The sequence below is a fragment of the Littorina saxatilis genome, linkage group LG5, assembly GCF_037325665.1.
Source record: "Littorina saxatilis isolate snail1 linkage group LG5, US_GU_Lsax_2.0, whole genome shotgun sequence".
Taxonomy (NCBI): Eukaryota; Metazoa; Mollusca; class Gastropoda; order Littorinimorpha; family Littorinidae; genus Littorina; species Littorina saxatilis.
The window spans coordinates 820023-837522 of NC_090249.1; the positions used below are offsets into that span (position 1 = coordinate 820023).

Sequence of the window (17500 nt, forward strand, 5' to 3'; positions counted from 1 at the left end):
GAAACACAGAAGCTACATCCCCACGATTGTCGCCGTAACCTAAAAAATATTAAAGAACTTTTTTTTTAAATTTAAAATTAAAAAAGAAGAAGAAGAAGAAGAAAACATAAACTACCCAGCACACTTCTGGTCTAAATATCTATTAGACTTTGAAAGACTGCATGGGAAGTGTTGAAAAAAGCATACACAAAAACAAACAAGCAAAAATAGCGGAGGATTCAACACTGGACAAAAAGTCTTAACGCACTGTGACAATCAGCACCGGGATGATTTCAATCAAAATTACAAAATATTTACATCTGCTGGTTTCCGGACAATAATACATGCTTTCATCGGCTAGAGCATCCGTGGTAGTGTACATGATAGTTTACATGGGAATGAAGGCGTGTTTAACTTTCTACATTAAACGAATACACGACGTTCATCGAACTTCATTTGATATTATTCACATTTTGCAAAAGTCGATATATACATATTGTCACACCGCTACTGCGCGTTAGCAATCGAAACGGTTAAAAGTTTCTTTTCACGTTCATCTCAGCAAGGACTGTTCAAAGTAATCAATCAGTACTGAATAGTGAATTAATGTTTCTGTTCAAAGTAGCCTACTCAAACAACACTATATTCCAGGGCCGGACCAAATGAGTTGTAAGGGGGGGGGGTTCCTCCTTTTTTGGGGGGGCAAATCAGCGAAGTGGCGAAGCCACAAGCGCGCGCTTGCAAAGCAGGGGGGTCCGGGGGCATGCTCCCCCGGAAATTTTTTGAAAAACGGTTAAAATCTGTGCAATCTGGTGCATTCTGGGCCTTGTTTTGAGGGTTAAGAGCAGCATTGTTTTGGTGCTAAAACTAGTAAAAAAAACCAAACACTCAAAGCAAGGTACATGCTTTTTCCAGGGGTGGGGTTCCGGAACCCCTGGAACCCCCCCCCCCCCCCCCCTGGGTCCGGCCCTGTATTCATGTTTCTGTTCAAAGTACTCAAACAGCACTATATTCATGTTTCTGTTCAAAGTACTCAAACAACACTATATTCATGTTTCTGTTCAAAGTACTCAAACAACACTATATTCATGTTTCTGTTCAAAGTACTCAAACAACACTATATTCATGTTTCTGTTCAAAGTACTCAAACAGCACTATATTCATGTTTCTGTTCAAAGTACTCAAACAGCACTATATTCATGTTAAAGTTTAAAGTACTTAATCGGTGCTAAATGAATATTTCTGTTACAAGTACTATATCAGTACTAAATTAATGTTTCTGTTTAAAGTACACATTCAAAGTTAAATGAATGGTTCTGTTCATACTTAATCAGTTCTGACTTAATGTATTCGTTAAAAGTACTCAATCAGTGCCAAAATGAATGATTTTGATCACAGGGTTCAATTAGAACGAAAATAATATTTTTGTTTAATGTAATCAATCACAAACGGTAGTTTACTTAAACTTGGGCTATTTCTGCCTCTTCACATAATCATCACATCCCATTTCTGTCTCCGTATTCCTCGCCCATTGTAGATATATCTGTATTAACTCGTCCCTGAAGCTTCTGATATCTGTTGAAGCAATCGTGTGAACCACCTGTACTACTGTACCTTCTTCATGCTACAAGAAGGTCGCGACACTGAAAGTTTAAAGGCACAGTCAGCCTCCCGTAAACCATCACTTACACTGTCAGACTTTTACACACAGTACAAACACCCTTTTATGTAAACACTCACCACTTGAGAACATCCTAGGTGCCCTCCGTAAAGAGCGAGCAATTTTCAAAGAATTTATTTTGCGTGGTTTATCTTACCCCTGAGCCATCGTGAACCCGTGTGATCCAGTTTCCTTTTTTTCACAATTTAGTCGTCAGTTTGTGATTTCAATGCGACTCGCTGTAAGCTTATCTGCAATAGCACGTTATTGTGTACCTCTGAATCTAAAACGCAACATACGGCTGCGAGTCACACGAACTAGTGCGGTGGCGGTTGAACGTTCAGAGGAACTGGCGCTATGCAGAACCGTCGTCTGCTACCAGAAAGACGTTTTGCGTGACACGTTTCAGGGTTTTTCTTTTTTCAAACTTTCAAAACTTCGAATTGTACTGATCTTGTCTTGATGAAAAAAGAATTATTTAATGATTTAAGAATGTTTGTGTAACAAGCTGTCAATTTATTATCTAGATTTTAAAAGTTAGGTCCAGCACCAAAACGAGGCGCCTGATAGGATAGTGAGGATAGTCCACAAAAATAAATTCTTTGAAAATGTCTTATTCTCGACAGAAAGCAGCCAGGATGTTCCCGTTCGGTGAGCGTTCAAATGGAAGTATGCTCGTAATCGTCCAAACAATACTTGAAGAACTTACAAGTGGGCAAAAAATAAAATAAAAAGACAAACCATCTTGACAATCTCGAAATTTCTTCAGATTCTGGTCGGTCAACGACGCTCAAGAAAGCTCCTTAGCGTTAATTATCTCATACTCGAACAAAGTCTGGAGAAAATCTCGAAACTTTGAGTTCCATTTCTACTGAGTTTGATAATGCTCTTCAGTGTTGATTCATAGTCCTCCAAGCTCTTTGCTGCCGACTTCGTTATCCTCACTGAAACAAAGTCTTCAGCGAATCTTGAAACTTCTCTGGTGTCAGTTCCAACAAACAAGTCTAAAATTACTTCTCAGTGCTAACCCCCTAATGTTCAGAGAAATTCTGAAGGGACTTCAAAGTGCTTCCATCTGTAGGGAGAGCGTCAGAAAATCTCAACATTTCTCCTTTCAGTTTATCTCTCCCGAGTCTGATAATACTCATCAAAGTGCTTCCATCTGTAGGGACAGCGTCAGAAAATCTCAACATTTCTCCTTTCAGTTTATCTCTCCCGAGTCTGATAATACTCATCAAAGTGCTTCCATCTGTAGGGACAGCGTCAGAAAATCTCAACATTTCTCCTTTCAGTTTATCTCTCCCGAGTCTGATAATACTCATCAAAGTGCTTCCATCTGTAGGGACAGCGTCAGAAAATCTCAACATTTCTCCTTTCAGTTTATCTCTCCCGAGTCTGATAATACTCATCAAAGTGCTTCCATCTGTAGGGACAGCGTCAGAAAATCTCAACATTTCTCCTTTCAGTTTATCTCTCCCGAGTCTGATAATACTCATCAAAGAAGTTCTTGGGGAGCTCCACAGCGTTTCTATCTGAAGGGATGAGCTACAGAAAATTTAAAAATCTCTCTCTGAGGTCACCTCTACTGAATCCGATATGAGTGATGGCTTAATTCCTAATCTTCAAGAAGTTCTTGAGCAACTCAAAGGTAGGGTCTGCAACAACAACATTTGGAAATGCCCATGTCTTGTAAAGTGTCTCTTCCATGCTGAATTCTTTATCCTCAAACAAGGTCTGGAGCAAATATCGAAAATGTCTTTGATTTTAGTTAATCTGGTTTGAAAGCGCTACTCAGTGCTCACCTCGTAATCATCAAAGTTCTCGAGGAACTCAAAAGTTGGTCTGTCAGCAAGTTGAAACCTGGACATATCCAAGTTGTTGAGAAACTGAAAAGTTGGTCTGTCAGCAAGTTGAAACCTGGACATATCCAAGTTGTTGAGAAACTGAAAAGTTGGTCTGTCAGCAAGTTGAAACCTGGACATATCCAAGTTTCCCCGTCCCCATTGCATCTCTACTGAGTCTGATAATATGCTCCTCAGTGCTGACTTCATAATCTCCGAAGAAGTTCTTGAGGAACTCAAAAGTTGGAGGTTGAAACCTAAAAGTATCGAAGTTGTCCGCCCCTAGTTCATCTCTACTAAGTCTGATGATACTCCTCAGTGCTCACTTCATAATCCTGAGAGAAGTTCTTGAGGATCTTATAAGCAGGATGTTGAAGACTGGAAATATGGAAGTTGTCCGCCCCTCGTTCATCTCTACTAAGTCTGATGATACTCCTCAGTGCTCACTTCATAATCCTGAGAGAAGTTCTTGAGGATCTTATAAGCAGGATGTTGAAGACTGGAAATATGGAAGTTGTCCGCCCCTCGTTCATCTCTACTGAGTCTGATAATGCTCCTCAGTGCTGACCTCATAATCCTCAAAGAAGGTCTTGAGAAACTCAAAGGTGGGTCTGTCGGCAGGTTCGTACTGCCAGCACTTCTGCATGGTGTCATAAACGGGTGGGGGGCACACACACTTGCCCGACCCATCGGGGTTGGGCATGCGGTACCCGCCTTCCACCTTCAGTAATATATCTCCGTACACACCTGTGACAAAATAGGAAGACGTTTTTAAGCAACCCAATGAAAGAACACATACAGTGACTGAGCGAATTCAGCCATAAAGAAGAGAGAGAAAGTGCTAGAGAGAGAGAGGGGGGAGCGAGAGAGAGAGAGAGAGAGAGAGTGAAAGTGAGAGAGAAAGAGAGAGAGTGAAAGTGAGAGAGAAAGAGAGAGATCGAGAGAGAAAGAGAGAGAGAGAGAGCGAGAGTGAGAGTGAGAGAGAGAAAGAGAGAGATCGAGAGAGAAAGAGAGAGAGAGAGCGAGAGAGAGAGAGTGAGAGAGATCGAGAGAGAGAGAGAGAGATCGAGAGAGAAGAGAGAGAGAGAGAGAGAGAGAGAGTGAGAGAGAGAGAGAGAGAGAGAAAAAGAGAGAGAGAGAGAGAGAGAGAGAGAGAGAGAGAGAGAAAGAAAGAGAGAGAGAGAGAGATACAAAACACAATACAAGACAGGACAATACAAGACAAGACAAGGCAAGACAACTAGACAAGACAGGAAAAGGCAAGGTACACATGAGCAAGTATACGTGCGCTTTCACATTTAACACTCGCCATTAATAGGATCAATTAGAAATTAAAAACAATTAATTATGATCACAAATGTAAAATCGGCAACTGCATGTACACGAAAATAGATGAAGTCTATTCCACATCAGAAACTTGGTCGAGTACCGAACATGTTCTCACGCTGCGGGTCAAGTTTGTATGCATATGACATGACCAAAAACTTGTTTTAAGGCACCAAATGCTGTACATCCATGAATGACCTTATAGAAAACAATACATGTATTACAGCAATACTAAAACATATTACAATATATTTGAAAGGTTCATATACTGACCAGGGTAGGGAACACGGCCATAGGTGAAGATCTCGTAGAGGAGGATGCCGAAAGACCACACGTCAGACTTGACGCTGAACCGTCTGCTCAGGCCAGCCTCTGGCGCTGTCCATTTTATGGGGAACTTGGCATCTGCACATGCAATATGAATAATGAGTGAACATTTCTTGTGGAAAACGTGTGACTGCTGGAACTGATTATTTGTTTTAAAGGTGTAAAAGCCTGATGTTAACTGGACGAAGTGGACTTGATGTTAACTGGACGAAGTGGACTTGATGTTAACTGGACGAAGTGGACTTGATGTTAACTGGACGAAGTGGACTTGATGTTAACTGGACGAAGTGGACTTGATGTTAACTGGACGAAGTGGACTTGATGTTAACTGGACGAAGTGGACTTGATGTTAACTGGACGAAGTGGACTTGATGTTAACTGGACGAAGTGGACTTGATGTTAACTGGACGAAGTGGACTTGATGTTAACTGGACGAAGTGGACTTGATGTTAACTGGACGAAGTGGACTTGATGTTAACTGGACGAAGTGGACTTGATGTTAACTGGACGAAGTGGACTTGATGTTAACTGGACGAAGTGGACTTGATGTTAACTGGACGAAGTGGACTTGATGTTAACTGGACGAAGTGGACTTGATGTTAACTGGACGAAGTGGACTTGACACAGCTGGCTGCACGAAGCTTTGGCACTGGCTTTTGGGTCACATGACTTTTCGCTAAACACACTTCGTGAAGTCAAGTTCAGACTCAGTTAAGGAAGGCCTTTGTCCATCATGTACACCGCCACAGTTTTGGCTTTTGGCTTTTACAAAGGAAACAATTATCCTTTCACTAGCACAATACCCACAAAACCCACATAACACAATGCTAGCAGGGCCGGACTAGGTAAGTACTAGAGGGGGGGGGGGGTTACAGATGGGGGTCCATGGGCGAAACCCCGCCCCCTTGAAGCTGAACGTTTTTTTATGTTTCTGGAGGGAAAGGAAGCCTCTCCTTGAACGAAAAAGGTAAATTCGACAGCAAGCTGTATAGGCAATGAAGAAGAATTGAGATTGTAAGGACTCATACTTTTCATCACAAAAATCCTTGAAGAAAAATGTCTTGAGGGGGTGAGAGGTGCGATTTCTCCTCGGATTTCATGATGATCCAGATCCGGTTGCGCAACCCCTGTAACCCCCCCCCCACCCCCCCCCCCCCCACCCCTCCCCACCCCACCCACTCCCCCCCCCCCCCCCCAGTCCGGCCCTGGCTAGGTACTAAGTGCTTGCTATACAAAGAGAGAATGTTTTGCTGAATTAATTTGCATATCAACATTGTGAATAACTCCCCACTCTACACAGGAAGCAGCCAGGCTTTATGCTTTGTGCTTCATGCTTTGTGCTTTGTGCTTTGTGCTTTATGCTTTGTGCTTCATGCTTTGTGCTTTATGCTTTGTGCTTTATGCTTTATGCTTTATGCTTTGTGCTTTATGCTTTGTGCTTTATGCTTTGTGCTTTATGCTTTGTGCTTCGTGCTTTATGCTTTATGCTTTGTGCTTTATGCTTTGTGCTTCATGCTTTGTGCTTCATGCTTTATGCTTTGTGCTTTGTGCTTTATGCTTTGTGCTTCATGCTTTGTGCTTCATGCTTTGTGCTTTATGCTTTGTGCTTTGTGCTTCATGCTTTATGCTTTGTGCTTTGTGCTTTATGCTTTGTGCTTCATGCTTTGTGCTTCATGCTTTATGCTTTGTGCTTTGTGCTTTATGCTTTGTGCTTCATGCTTTATGCTTTGTGCTTTGTGCTTTATGCTTTGTGCTTCATGCTTTGTGCTTCATGCTTTATGCTTTGTGCTTTGTGCTTTATGCTTCATGCTTTGTGCTTCATGCTTTGTGCTTTATGCTTTGTGCTTTGTGCTTCATGCTTTATGCTTTGTGCTTTGTGCTTTATGCTTTGTGCTTCATGCTTTGTGCTTCATGCTTTATGCTTTGTGCTTTGTGCTTTATGCTTTGTGCTTCATGCTTTGTGCTTTGTGCTTTGTGCTTTATGCTTTGTGCTTCATGCTTTGTGCTTCATGCTTTGTGCTTTGTGCTTTGTGCTTTATGCTTTGTGCTTCATGCTTTGTGCTTTATGCTTTGTGCTTTATGCTTTGTGCTTTATGCTTCATGCTTTGTGCTTTGTGCTTTGTGCTTTGTGCTTTGTGCTTGGTGCTTGGTGCTTGGTGCTTGGTGCTTTGTGCTTTGTGCTTTGTGCTTCATGCTTTGTGCTTCATGCTTTGTGCTTTGTGCTTTGTGCTTTATGCTTTGTGCTTCATGCTTTGTGCTTTATGCTTTGTGCTTTATGCTTTGTGCTTTATGCTTTGTGCTTCGTGCTTTATGCTTTATGCTTTGTGCTTTATGCTTTGTGCTTTACGCCTTGTGCTAGGAGTTCAAGTAAAAGCATGCACATATCTGTGCTTAATGTGTACACAGTAAGGAATGTATTCACGATTTGTATCGGCTTTTCTTGATGAAATAGTCGTTGTTGGTGTATTTTGATCAAATGAAATTGACTGTTTAGTCTGGACATCATCAGCATCATCCTTTACAAACCTAATCTTTACATACTTTCTCTGTTTCTCTACCCCCCCCCTCTCTCTCTCTCTACCCCCACTCACTCTCTATCTTTGTCTGCCTGTCTGTCTGTCTGTCTCTGTCTGTCTTTCTCTCTCTCTGTCTCTCTCTCTGTGTCTCTCTCTCTGTCTCTGTCTCTGTCTCTCTCTCTCTCTCTCTCTCTCTCTCCTACTGACCACTCAAGACAAATACACTCAACTAAACATTCTTCCTCTACAACAACAGTTATTTTTAAATGCTTGTGTATTTATGTTCCACGAACTTTACAACCACGAAACACCTTCATACATCCAAGACCTGTTGGAGCGTCCTCCTGTTAGAGCAAGGCTCTTGAACTATACGCTACCGCTCCCACGCATTGATTTGTATAAATCCAGTTTAACTTACTGGGGATCGCTTGTATGGAATTCACTTCCAATATACTGTAAAACATGTTAAACCCTTTCGTCTTTTAAAGAAAATGTTTGAAAATATCTTTGTCCATCATATTTTGCTCCCTACACTTGAAAACCAGAGCTATTATTACATCACATCTTAATCATCATTTTAATATATACATGAACCTTGTTACTATAACTATTGTTTTTGTTAATTTTAACCCGATTACAAATTCAGAGGTAATTAGTTATTTTGTTGGCTGTTTAAAACGTGTTATATAAGTATATATGTAATGTATAATGTCATGTATGTCTAAAAGGGACAGGTTGGAAGATGAGGCATCGCCTAAAACTCTCTCTCTCTCTCTCTCTCTCTCTCTCTCTCTCTCTCTCTCTCTCTCTCTCTCTCTCTCTCTCTCTCTCTCTCTCTCTCTCTCTCTCTCTCTCTCTCTCTCTCTCTCTCTCTCTCTCTCGCGAACACTTGATTCCACATATCTGCCAAGTTCCTGTAGTATCTGACCACATTCACACGCTCATAGTGCTTCCTCGTCTTCCTACTTGAGCAAGATAATTGTTTCTGAAATAAGACTAACTGACAGCTAATGCAGATTTGTAGCATGCACCATCAAAAACAAGCTCTGTGTGTGTATGTGTGTGTGTGTGTGTGTGTGTGTGTGTGTGTGTGTGTGTGTGTCTGCGTATGCGTGTATGTGCGTGCGTGCGTGTGTGTGTGTATGGTGTATGTATGTGCGTGCGTGCGTGCGTATGTGCGTGCGTGCGTGCGTGAGTGTGGTTGTTACGGTCTGTCTGTCTGTGTGTCTGCCTGTCTGTCTGTCTGTCTCTCTGTCTGTCTGTCTGCCTGCCTGTCTGTCTGCCTGCCTGTCTTCCTGTATGTCTGTCTGTCTGTCTGTCTGTCTGTCTGTCTGTCTCAGTGTAGTCTGCAGACATATCGCTGTGTCCTGTGTGTGTGTGTGTGTGTGTGTGTGTGTGCGTGCGTGTGCGTGTGTGTGTGTGTGTGTGTGTGTTTGTGTATGTCTTGTCATCAGCTTGCTTCTTCGTGTGTCAGTTTCATCTCGCTTTCAAACTTGGCATGTTTATTTGTTTGTGAAATGTGAACTTGTTTACCGAGTGACTTTGTGAGGAAACAATTCGAACAATTCGAAAAGAGATGTGTGTTTTGCAAGCAGCAAAGCATAACACAAATACAAAGGACAAAGAAATGAACAGGATCCTAGGAGCTGCAAAAAATGAAATAAGGGTCATCTGGGGTCGTGGGTAACGCTAAAGCAAGCACTACATAACTTCCGCGTTAAACTTTTTTAATGCCACATGTTTTGTTTTGTTTGTTTATGTTAACTTTGCGCACACGCTTTAAAGGCAAACTTTGCCGTGTTAACATTTGAGCTTTCTACCTCAGATCGAGTCAAGTTTTTTGTATATATAGTATATATAACAATCCCTCCACTTGGTAACATACCCAAAACAAACAGCCTTGGTGCTCATTGGGCAAAATGTGGATTTTTTATGAATTAATTTTGTAAAAGCTACTAGTGGCTTTTAGAAAAATTAATTCATCGACAATTCAACACACCACAGCAAGCAGTCAGGATGTTGATTTTTTTTATTTGACCAATTGGAGGAATGATCTTTTCTCATGTAAAAAAAATATATATATATATATAACAAAAAGAAGCGTGGTCAGATATTGAGCCAAACTGTTTTCACGAAAAGGAGTGTTCCTTTAAGTTCCATGTTTCTCATCCCAAAACATATTTTCTTTGTTCTTCTTCTTTATCATCGTTATCGCTTCATTTTTCGTCATTAATAATTATGTTCTTCGTCGTCACCGTCGTTGTCCTCTGTGTTTTCTTCGTAATGATTATCATACCACAACCATCATCATCATCATCATCATCATCATCATCATCATCATCATCATCATCATCATCATCATCATCATCATCATCATCATCATCATCATCATAGTATTAGATTGTAATTCCAGTATAAATCATTTAAGTAGGCTATCATAAATCTCACGATTCTCACATAATATCACTATTGATATTCTTGAGGTACAGCTAGGTTGTCTAATAATTATGGAGAATTAGTATTTCGTAAAATTAACAGCACAGAGATGTTTCTGGTATATAACGAAAGAAGTCTATTTTCTCTACTCTGTCACGATCGGGTGACAGAGACCAAGAAAGTGTCACTCAGTGGAGTGCCTGTTCTTGGTCGATTATGATAGAAAGCGCCTGTACGTGATATTGGGCTACAGCAGAGTTTGCTGACAGTGCTCAATGAACACGGAGGGTTTGCTGCGCACGAGTTTTACAGTGGGGGTTTTTGCTGTCACAGGGCTGACGGTTTTTCGCTGACAGCGCGCACGGGATTTTCAGGGATTAAGTTTCTCGTGTCTTTTTTCTGCTTGGGAGGCAGAATTGTGTATAGCTGGACTGGTTTGGTGACAAGGTCAGTCACGTGTATTTGGCTAGGTGGTCTGTCAGAGACTCAAAGGACGACACACTTGACACCCAGCGGCAGAAGGGGAAGGATCTAATACACAGTTTCTAGAGTATGATGGTTTTTCACCGAATATTGTATTCGGCACTCTAGGGGAACTTCCACAAGTTATTCCTTTTCTCTGCCACGTATTTTGCTGAGGACAAGTCGTCAACTTTCCTTCGTCGGCGATGGCTTTCGCATAAGGATTCGACAAGGGGTTCTGGACGTTTTTGGTCACTGTTGACGAACAGAGGCTGTTCCAGGGAGGAAGCGGACTTTGCTTCCATTGAGAGTACAATCATAGGCTTTTGAGGTAATAAATCATTATTTAACGCTGTTGATGAGTCTGTGTTGTGGAATGAAATACTCTCTGTTGTTCTTTCCAGGTTAGCGCATAATTTACTCTCTGTGACGCTAAAATACTAATCTGTATATGGTTTTTGCAGATAGGGAGAGAAGGACGGAAAATGGCTGTTTTGTTGTTGTAAAAAGTCCGTTTTGTGCAGGCCCACGTGCTCGATGAGGTATTTAAAGATGACATGTTTTAAGGTGGTGGGTGAGGGGTAGCTGACATGTTTAGTGCACCGATGCTTTCTGTTTGCAGCCTCCGTTCGTTTCGCTTCGCTTCGTTACGTGTTCCTGTAACGTCTGCACGGCTGACTTTGGCGGGACCTGTTGAAGCTACGCTAACCAGGAGACCGGCTAACCAGCGGACCGGCTAACCAGCGGACCGGCTAACCAGCGGACCGGCTAACCAGCGAACCGGCTAACCAGCGAACCGACTAACCAGCATACCGGCTAAGCAGCAGCAGCAGAGATAAAGCTAAGTGCACCATGTCGTACGCACCCCGTTGACCACCGTTGTCTTTTCGTATCTATGATTTCATTGGAGTAGGGACAACGTGGTGTGTGACACCTGCACGAACTAGAGCTTTTCGAACAGAACATTCGCATTTAACTATATTTACACGGGTTCAGCGTGTTACTATAATTTTCTATATACTACTGGCACTTTGTCAGTGAACACTGGTTTTTTTACGTGTTGAGAACGTAAAAGGAACATATTTTGAGTGAAGGCTCGAGGGAGGTGGAGAGTTTATACATAAACAGGCGTCTGAAACTTATACTTTTGTTGACTCTATTTAATTGTATGACTGCGAGAGTGGATCGTGGTGTGGTTAGTTAATTAGTAGTAATTAACCGGTTCATAATCACCTTAAGTGATATATTGAAACGTGACATACTCACGCAATCAAATGATATAACTGTATCTCGTCTTCCCTATTCTCAGTTCCACAATGACCACATGAGACATAGGGGCTTCAAAAATGTGTGCAAAATTCAGTGTCACGGCACCAACTGATCATGAAGTAGCGACAGCTTCGCGTACTGTTTTATGATTGGTGATTATGTTTTATGATTGGTGATTATGTTTTATGATTGGTGATTATGTTTTCTTGGTTCCATTGATCGAGTAAAAACCAAAATTGCAGGAATATAATATTGTTCCTGCTATTACATTTAAACCTGTTTCAACTGTTTTTTCCCCAGGGAAATGTGCTGACATTTGAGTGTTCTGATCTATTTTGGCTTATTGCGCTACAGGGAATCCGGGTTAGTTTCATACACCATTTATTCTATGAGAAAGGCCGGTGTATCGGGACTTATACATATTTATTTTCGCATTTTGCCAGGGATGCTGATGTTATTTGCTTCTTACTGGTGACAACCCTACTGGCATCCTGACCTCAGGTCAAAATGAGTTCGGCTCATTTTCTCCCTGACAGGATGCCTTGAGTTTCCTTGTCTGGCAAGGATTTTTTTTTTTTACATATTTTAATTTAGAGCTTTTTGTAATGTGTTATGGATGTAAGCAGATTCGCGATCGTCGATAATGATTTTTCATGGTGTTTTGTAATTTTTAAATTACAGAGGAATTTTTATTTTAGACAGTTTCAAGCGAGCTATTTTTCGCGGATGTATTTACTGTGTGCAAACAACTCTAAATATGGCATAAGTGTCACGTGATAATCAACCGTTTGGTTTCGACGCTCGCTGGAGCAGACGATTTTTTTGACAGTGATGCAACCATATATTACGGTCTCCTTCCGGCAGCAGTCCCAAAATTTCGACTTGTTTTGACCTTAGAACGATGTCTTTATCATAACTGTGAAGAACAGAACGGAGATCACTGTCGAAGTCGGCCAATCTGCAACATGATTTTCGTCTCGCGAACACCGACTGCTCGTGAACAACATATGGGAGATCACTCTGTATTCTGGTTTTGATAGATTCGCGTAGGACTGTCACGTCCGGTCAGAGAGACAACTGGCGATAGCCGTGGAGCGAGGATTATCAGAATGCCCTACTGGAGGACGATATTTTGAGTTTGGTCATACATATCCGGCAGTACATTTTATGATATTGCTGACAACATTACGGAAAATCCGCCGGGAAGTTTCTTTTCAAACCATATGATTGTTTGCACAAATACTGATTTTGAAAATTACAGCGGAAAAGCGAATGTAATTGCACTCAGTGAGTTTTACGAAATTTCTTTCGCTTTAAACTTTTTATTTCAGTTGAGATTGTTAACTTGCATACTGCTACATTTGCTGAACATATACGGAGAAGGATGTCATAGGCTGTAAATGCAACCTTGTATGTTAAGATTGCTCCATTTGAAGTTGTCAAAAATCACAAGTTGTGTCGGTAAACCCTTATTTTGCAACTAGGGGCAATAACTATCGTCTGGTACAAGCAAAGGGAGATAATTAACAAATCGAACATGGTTTTTCAGAGAGCGCACTTCATAACCTTTACATTGATATATGATACGCCAAAACTTTTGTATGGGATGAATATTGTTGTTTGAAATAAGAGGCACAATTCTCAATAATTTGTAGACAGACTATTTATGCTGTATTTTGTTTTCGACATCGGTGTCAACCATCATTCTTTACTAGTGTTTTTTTTTTAATTTGTGTGTGTGCTGATAACCAAGTTGTTTGCTAACTTGATATGCTTGGTCTTCGTGACTTTTCATCAAATTCTTTTTTTCTCAAATCGACAGTTTTCATCACTTGTTACTGCTGTTTCTATTGAGCAAGTAGCTGTACGTATCATTCTGACTGTCATGGTCTCAAACACTATTCATCGCATTGCTATTTCTCACTTCTTTACTTTTTCAAATTCTTTACTGGGCTCTTTTTACATTTAGTCAAGTTTTTAGAGGGGGGCCGAATCGAGACGAGGGTCGTGGTGTATGTGTGTCTGTGTGTGTGTGTAGAGCGATTCAGAGAAAACTACTGGACTGATCGTCATGAAACTTGACATGAGAGATCCTGAGTATGGTATCTCTTTTTACATTTAGTCAAGTTTTGACTAAATGTTTTAACGTAGAGGGGGGAATCGAGACGAGGGTGTGGTGTATGTGTGTGTGTGCGTGCGTGTGTGTAGAGCGATTCAGACCAAACTACTGGACCGATCTTTATGAAATTTGACATGAGAGTTCCTGGGATTGATATCCCGGAACGTTTTTTTCTTTTTTTTGATAAATGTCTTTGATGACGTCATATCCGGCTTTTCGTGAAAGTTGAGGCGGCACTGTCACGCTCTCATTTTTCAACCAAATTGGTTGAAATTTTGGTCAAGTAATCTTCGACAAAGCCCGGACTTCGGTATTGCATTTCAGCTTGGTGGCTTAAAAATTAATTAATGACTTTGGTCATTAAAAATCTGAAAATTGTAAAAAAAAAATTTTTTTTATAAAACGATTCAAATTTACGTTCATCTTATTCTCCATCATTTGCTGATTGCAAAAACATATAAATATGTTATATTTGGATTAAAAACAAGCTCTGAAAATTAAATATAAAAAAAATTATTATCAAAATTAAATTGTCGAAATCAATTTAAAAACACTTTCATCTTATTCCTTGTCGGTTCCTGATTCCAAAAACATATAGATATGATATGTTTGGATTAAAAACACGCTCAGAAAGTTAAACCGAAGAGAGGTACAGAAAAGCGTGCTATCCTTCTCAGCGCAAGTACTACCCCGCTCTTCTTGTCAATTTCACTGCCTTTGCCGTGCGCGGTGGACTGACGATGCTACGAGTATACGGTCTTGCTGCGTTGCATTGCGTTCAGTTTCATTCTGTGAGTTCGACAGCTACTTGACTAAATGTTGTATTTTCGCCTTACGCGACTTGTTTTTTATAAATGTCTTTGATGACGTCACATCCGGCTTTTCGTAAAAGTTGAGGCGGCACTGTCACGCTCTCATTTTTCAACCAAATTGGTTGAACTTTTGGTCAAGTAATCTTCGACGAAGCCCAGACTTTGGTATTGCATTTCAGCTTGGAGGCTTAAAACTTTATTGATGAGTTTGCTCATTAAAGTTGTCATTAAAATCGATTTTTCGCAAACAGATTTAAAATTGATTGCATCGTATTATTCATGACATTCTGAATCTAAAAATATAATACATATGTCATGTTTACTCTTAAAATGTGATCACAATTAACGAAAATAGATTAATTAGTCTTACGATTAAAATTTAAGAAATCGATCCAAAAATGATTTCATCTTATTCTTTATCATTTCCTGATTCCAAAAACATATAGATATGATAGGTTGTATTCAAAACAAGCTCAGAAAGTTAACAAGAATACAGAAAAAAGCGCTTTCCTGCTTAGCACAATACGCTACCGCGCTATTCTGGCGTGTTAATTTCCCTGCGTTTTGCACGTGGGAGGTGAGCGATTTCCTTCTCGCGGGGAATGACGAAGCTGTAGCCTACTGTCTTGGTGAAAAAATACAGTGCGTTCAGTTTCATTCCGTGAGTTTGACTAAATGTGCTAATTTCGCCTAACGCGACTTGTTTTCTTCTTGTATCACGGTCTCTTACACTATGTGTAGTATTGCTTACACTATGTGTAGTATTGCTTACACTATGTGTAGTATTGCTTACACTATGTGTAGTATTGCTTACACTATGTGTAGTATTGCTTACACTATGTGTAGTATTGCTTACACTATGTGTAGTATTGCTTACACTATGTGTAGTATTGCTTACACTATGTGTAGTATTGCTTACACTATGTGTAGTATTGCTTACACTATGTGTAGTATTGCTTACACTATGTGTAGTATTGCTTTTACTCTCAGTTGTTTACTTTTTCACATTCTTAAATTGATTCATTTTTCTGGTGAGCAAGAAAAAATATCCTTTATTCAACTGACTTTCACGGCCTCATACACTATGTGTCGCGTTGCTTTTAATCTCACTTGTTTACTTCTTCGTATTCTTTCTTCGGTTCTTTTTTTAGTCTAGTGCGCAAGTAAATATAACATTCATTCGACAGACTACCATGGACTCACACACTATTTATTGTGTCGCTTTTCTTCTCAGTTGTTCCGTTTTCAAACACTTCCCGAGAAATGATATTCGTGTGATCATTCTACACAATCATATCTGCTCATTCATATACACTTGGCAAGTACTTGAAGTTGCTGGCAAGATATTGCGGCTTAGATTTCGTGAGAATGTGTTCAAGTTATTTGCTTGCATATTTGTTTTGCTATACCGGAGAGGGTTCTTTTTGTACATGCAGGAAGTTTGTATCAACTCTCAACAGTGGGTGCGCATTTAAAAAAAACCATTATGTATATCTGTCTGTCTGTTTCTCCCTCCTTCTCTCCCTTCTCTCTCTCTCTCTCTCTCTCTCTCTCTCTCTCTCTCTCTCTCTCTCTCTCTCTCTCTCTCTCTCTCACATTGTCTAAAACATTATTTATTATCTTATGCACAACATGAAATATTTCATTTCAAGCGCCTGTGAATAGATGATCTCTCTCGCCGTCTTTAAAAGACCCTTCCAACAAAGAGACTTCCTGGTTTCATATCGTGTGCCCACGAAAGCACTTGTTATCCGTCGAAGGTCAACTGAAACGACCCAGGAATGCCGTGTAGGCTTACATTGTCACTGACACACTCATCTGAACAAACAGTGCTAACTGAACTTTACCCCAAGCGTGCAAGCAGCAGAGACGAACTTGTGTGTGTTACTTCACTTCCTTGTTGTGTGTGTCAGTAATACACAAAATGATAATGAAAAGATTGTTATTGAACGACTCACATTCGTTGAGCTGCTTTAAGAGTTGATTTGTACAATGCGGGCTACAAGCGTAATAAAATGTTACTTTGGATTGTATGTCACATGCAATGTCTCATTCACAATCATGCAAACTAACATCAAGGCGCCGTAACAGATCAGAGGTACTATGACTGTCAACACATTGACACAGATAAAAACAGAGGGGCAGTAAGACTGAGAATGTGCGTGCGACTGAGGAGGGGGGGGGGGGGGCGCAGGCAAATCTAGACATAGACAGCCAGACAGCCAGATAGACAAGCGTAGTCAGACCCACGGACGGACGGGCGTCAGGCAGTCGTGCAGGCAGAAGTAGTAGAGGGAATACACACACACACACACACACACACACACACATACATACACACACACACACATACACATACATACACACACACACATACACACACACATACACACACATACACACACACACACATACACACGCATACACACACACACTCTCACACACACACACACACACATAGCCTACACACACACGGGTCCGACAGACACACACACACACACGGGTCCGACAGACACACACACTGAAAGACAGACGACATGTAGGGAAGAGAGGATAAGGATGAGAGAAGGGGGGTGAAAAGAGAGAGCATAGCAAACAAAAAAAGAACATTGTGGAATTATTCAATAAAACAAAGGTACGCAGGCTCCGGAGGAAGAGGAGGAAAGAAGAAATAAAACAGTCTCGGGGTAGAGTTAGGAATGAGGAAGACATACATTGAAAATGCTATAATAGGGACTCATGGTGAGAGAGAG

General features: G+C 40.8%; 2 protein-coding genes across 4 annotated transcripts in view; one reads left to right on the forward strand and one right to left on the reverse strand.

The window, feature by feature from the left end:
- The window catches only part of LOC138966022 (uncharacterized), a 229867-nt gene that overhangs the window by 22248 nt on the left and 190119 nt on the right, over positions 1–17500 (forward strand). The window lies entirely within an intron of this gene.
- Positions 1–17500, reverse strand: part of LOC138966015 (tyrosine-protein kinase Lyn-like) — a 53438-nt gene that overhangs the window by 1861 nt on the left and 34077 nt on the right. For 2 of the 3 annotated variants that reach the window (XM_070338105.1, XM_070338104.1), the window contains exons 10-11: positions 5080–5211; positions 1–4227 (exon numbers count right to left, since the gene is read on the reverse strand). The exon at positions 1–4227 is cut by the window's left edge and continues 1861 nt beyond it. In XM_070338105.1, the coding sequence (XP_070194206.1) occupies positions 4016–4227; positions 5080–5211 (344 nt within the window). In that variant the 3' untranslated portion in view covers positions 1–4015. The remainder of the gene's footprint in view (positions 4228–5079; positions 5212–17500) is intronic. The other variant, XR_011455567.1, reaches the window with a different exon arrangement.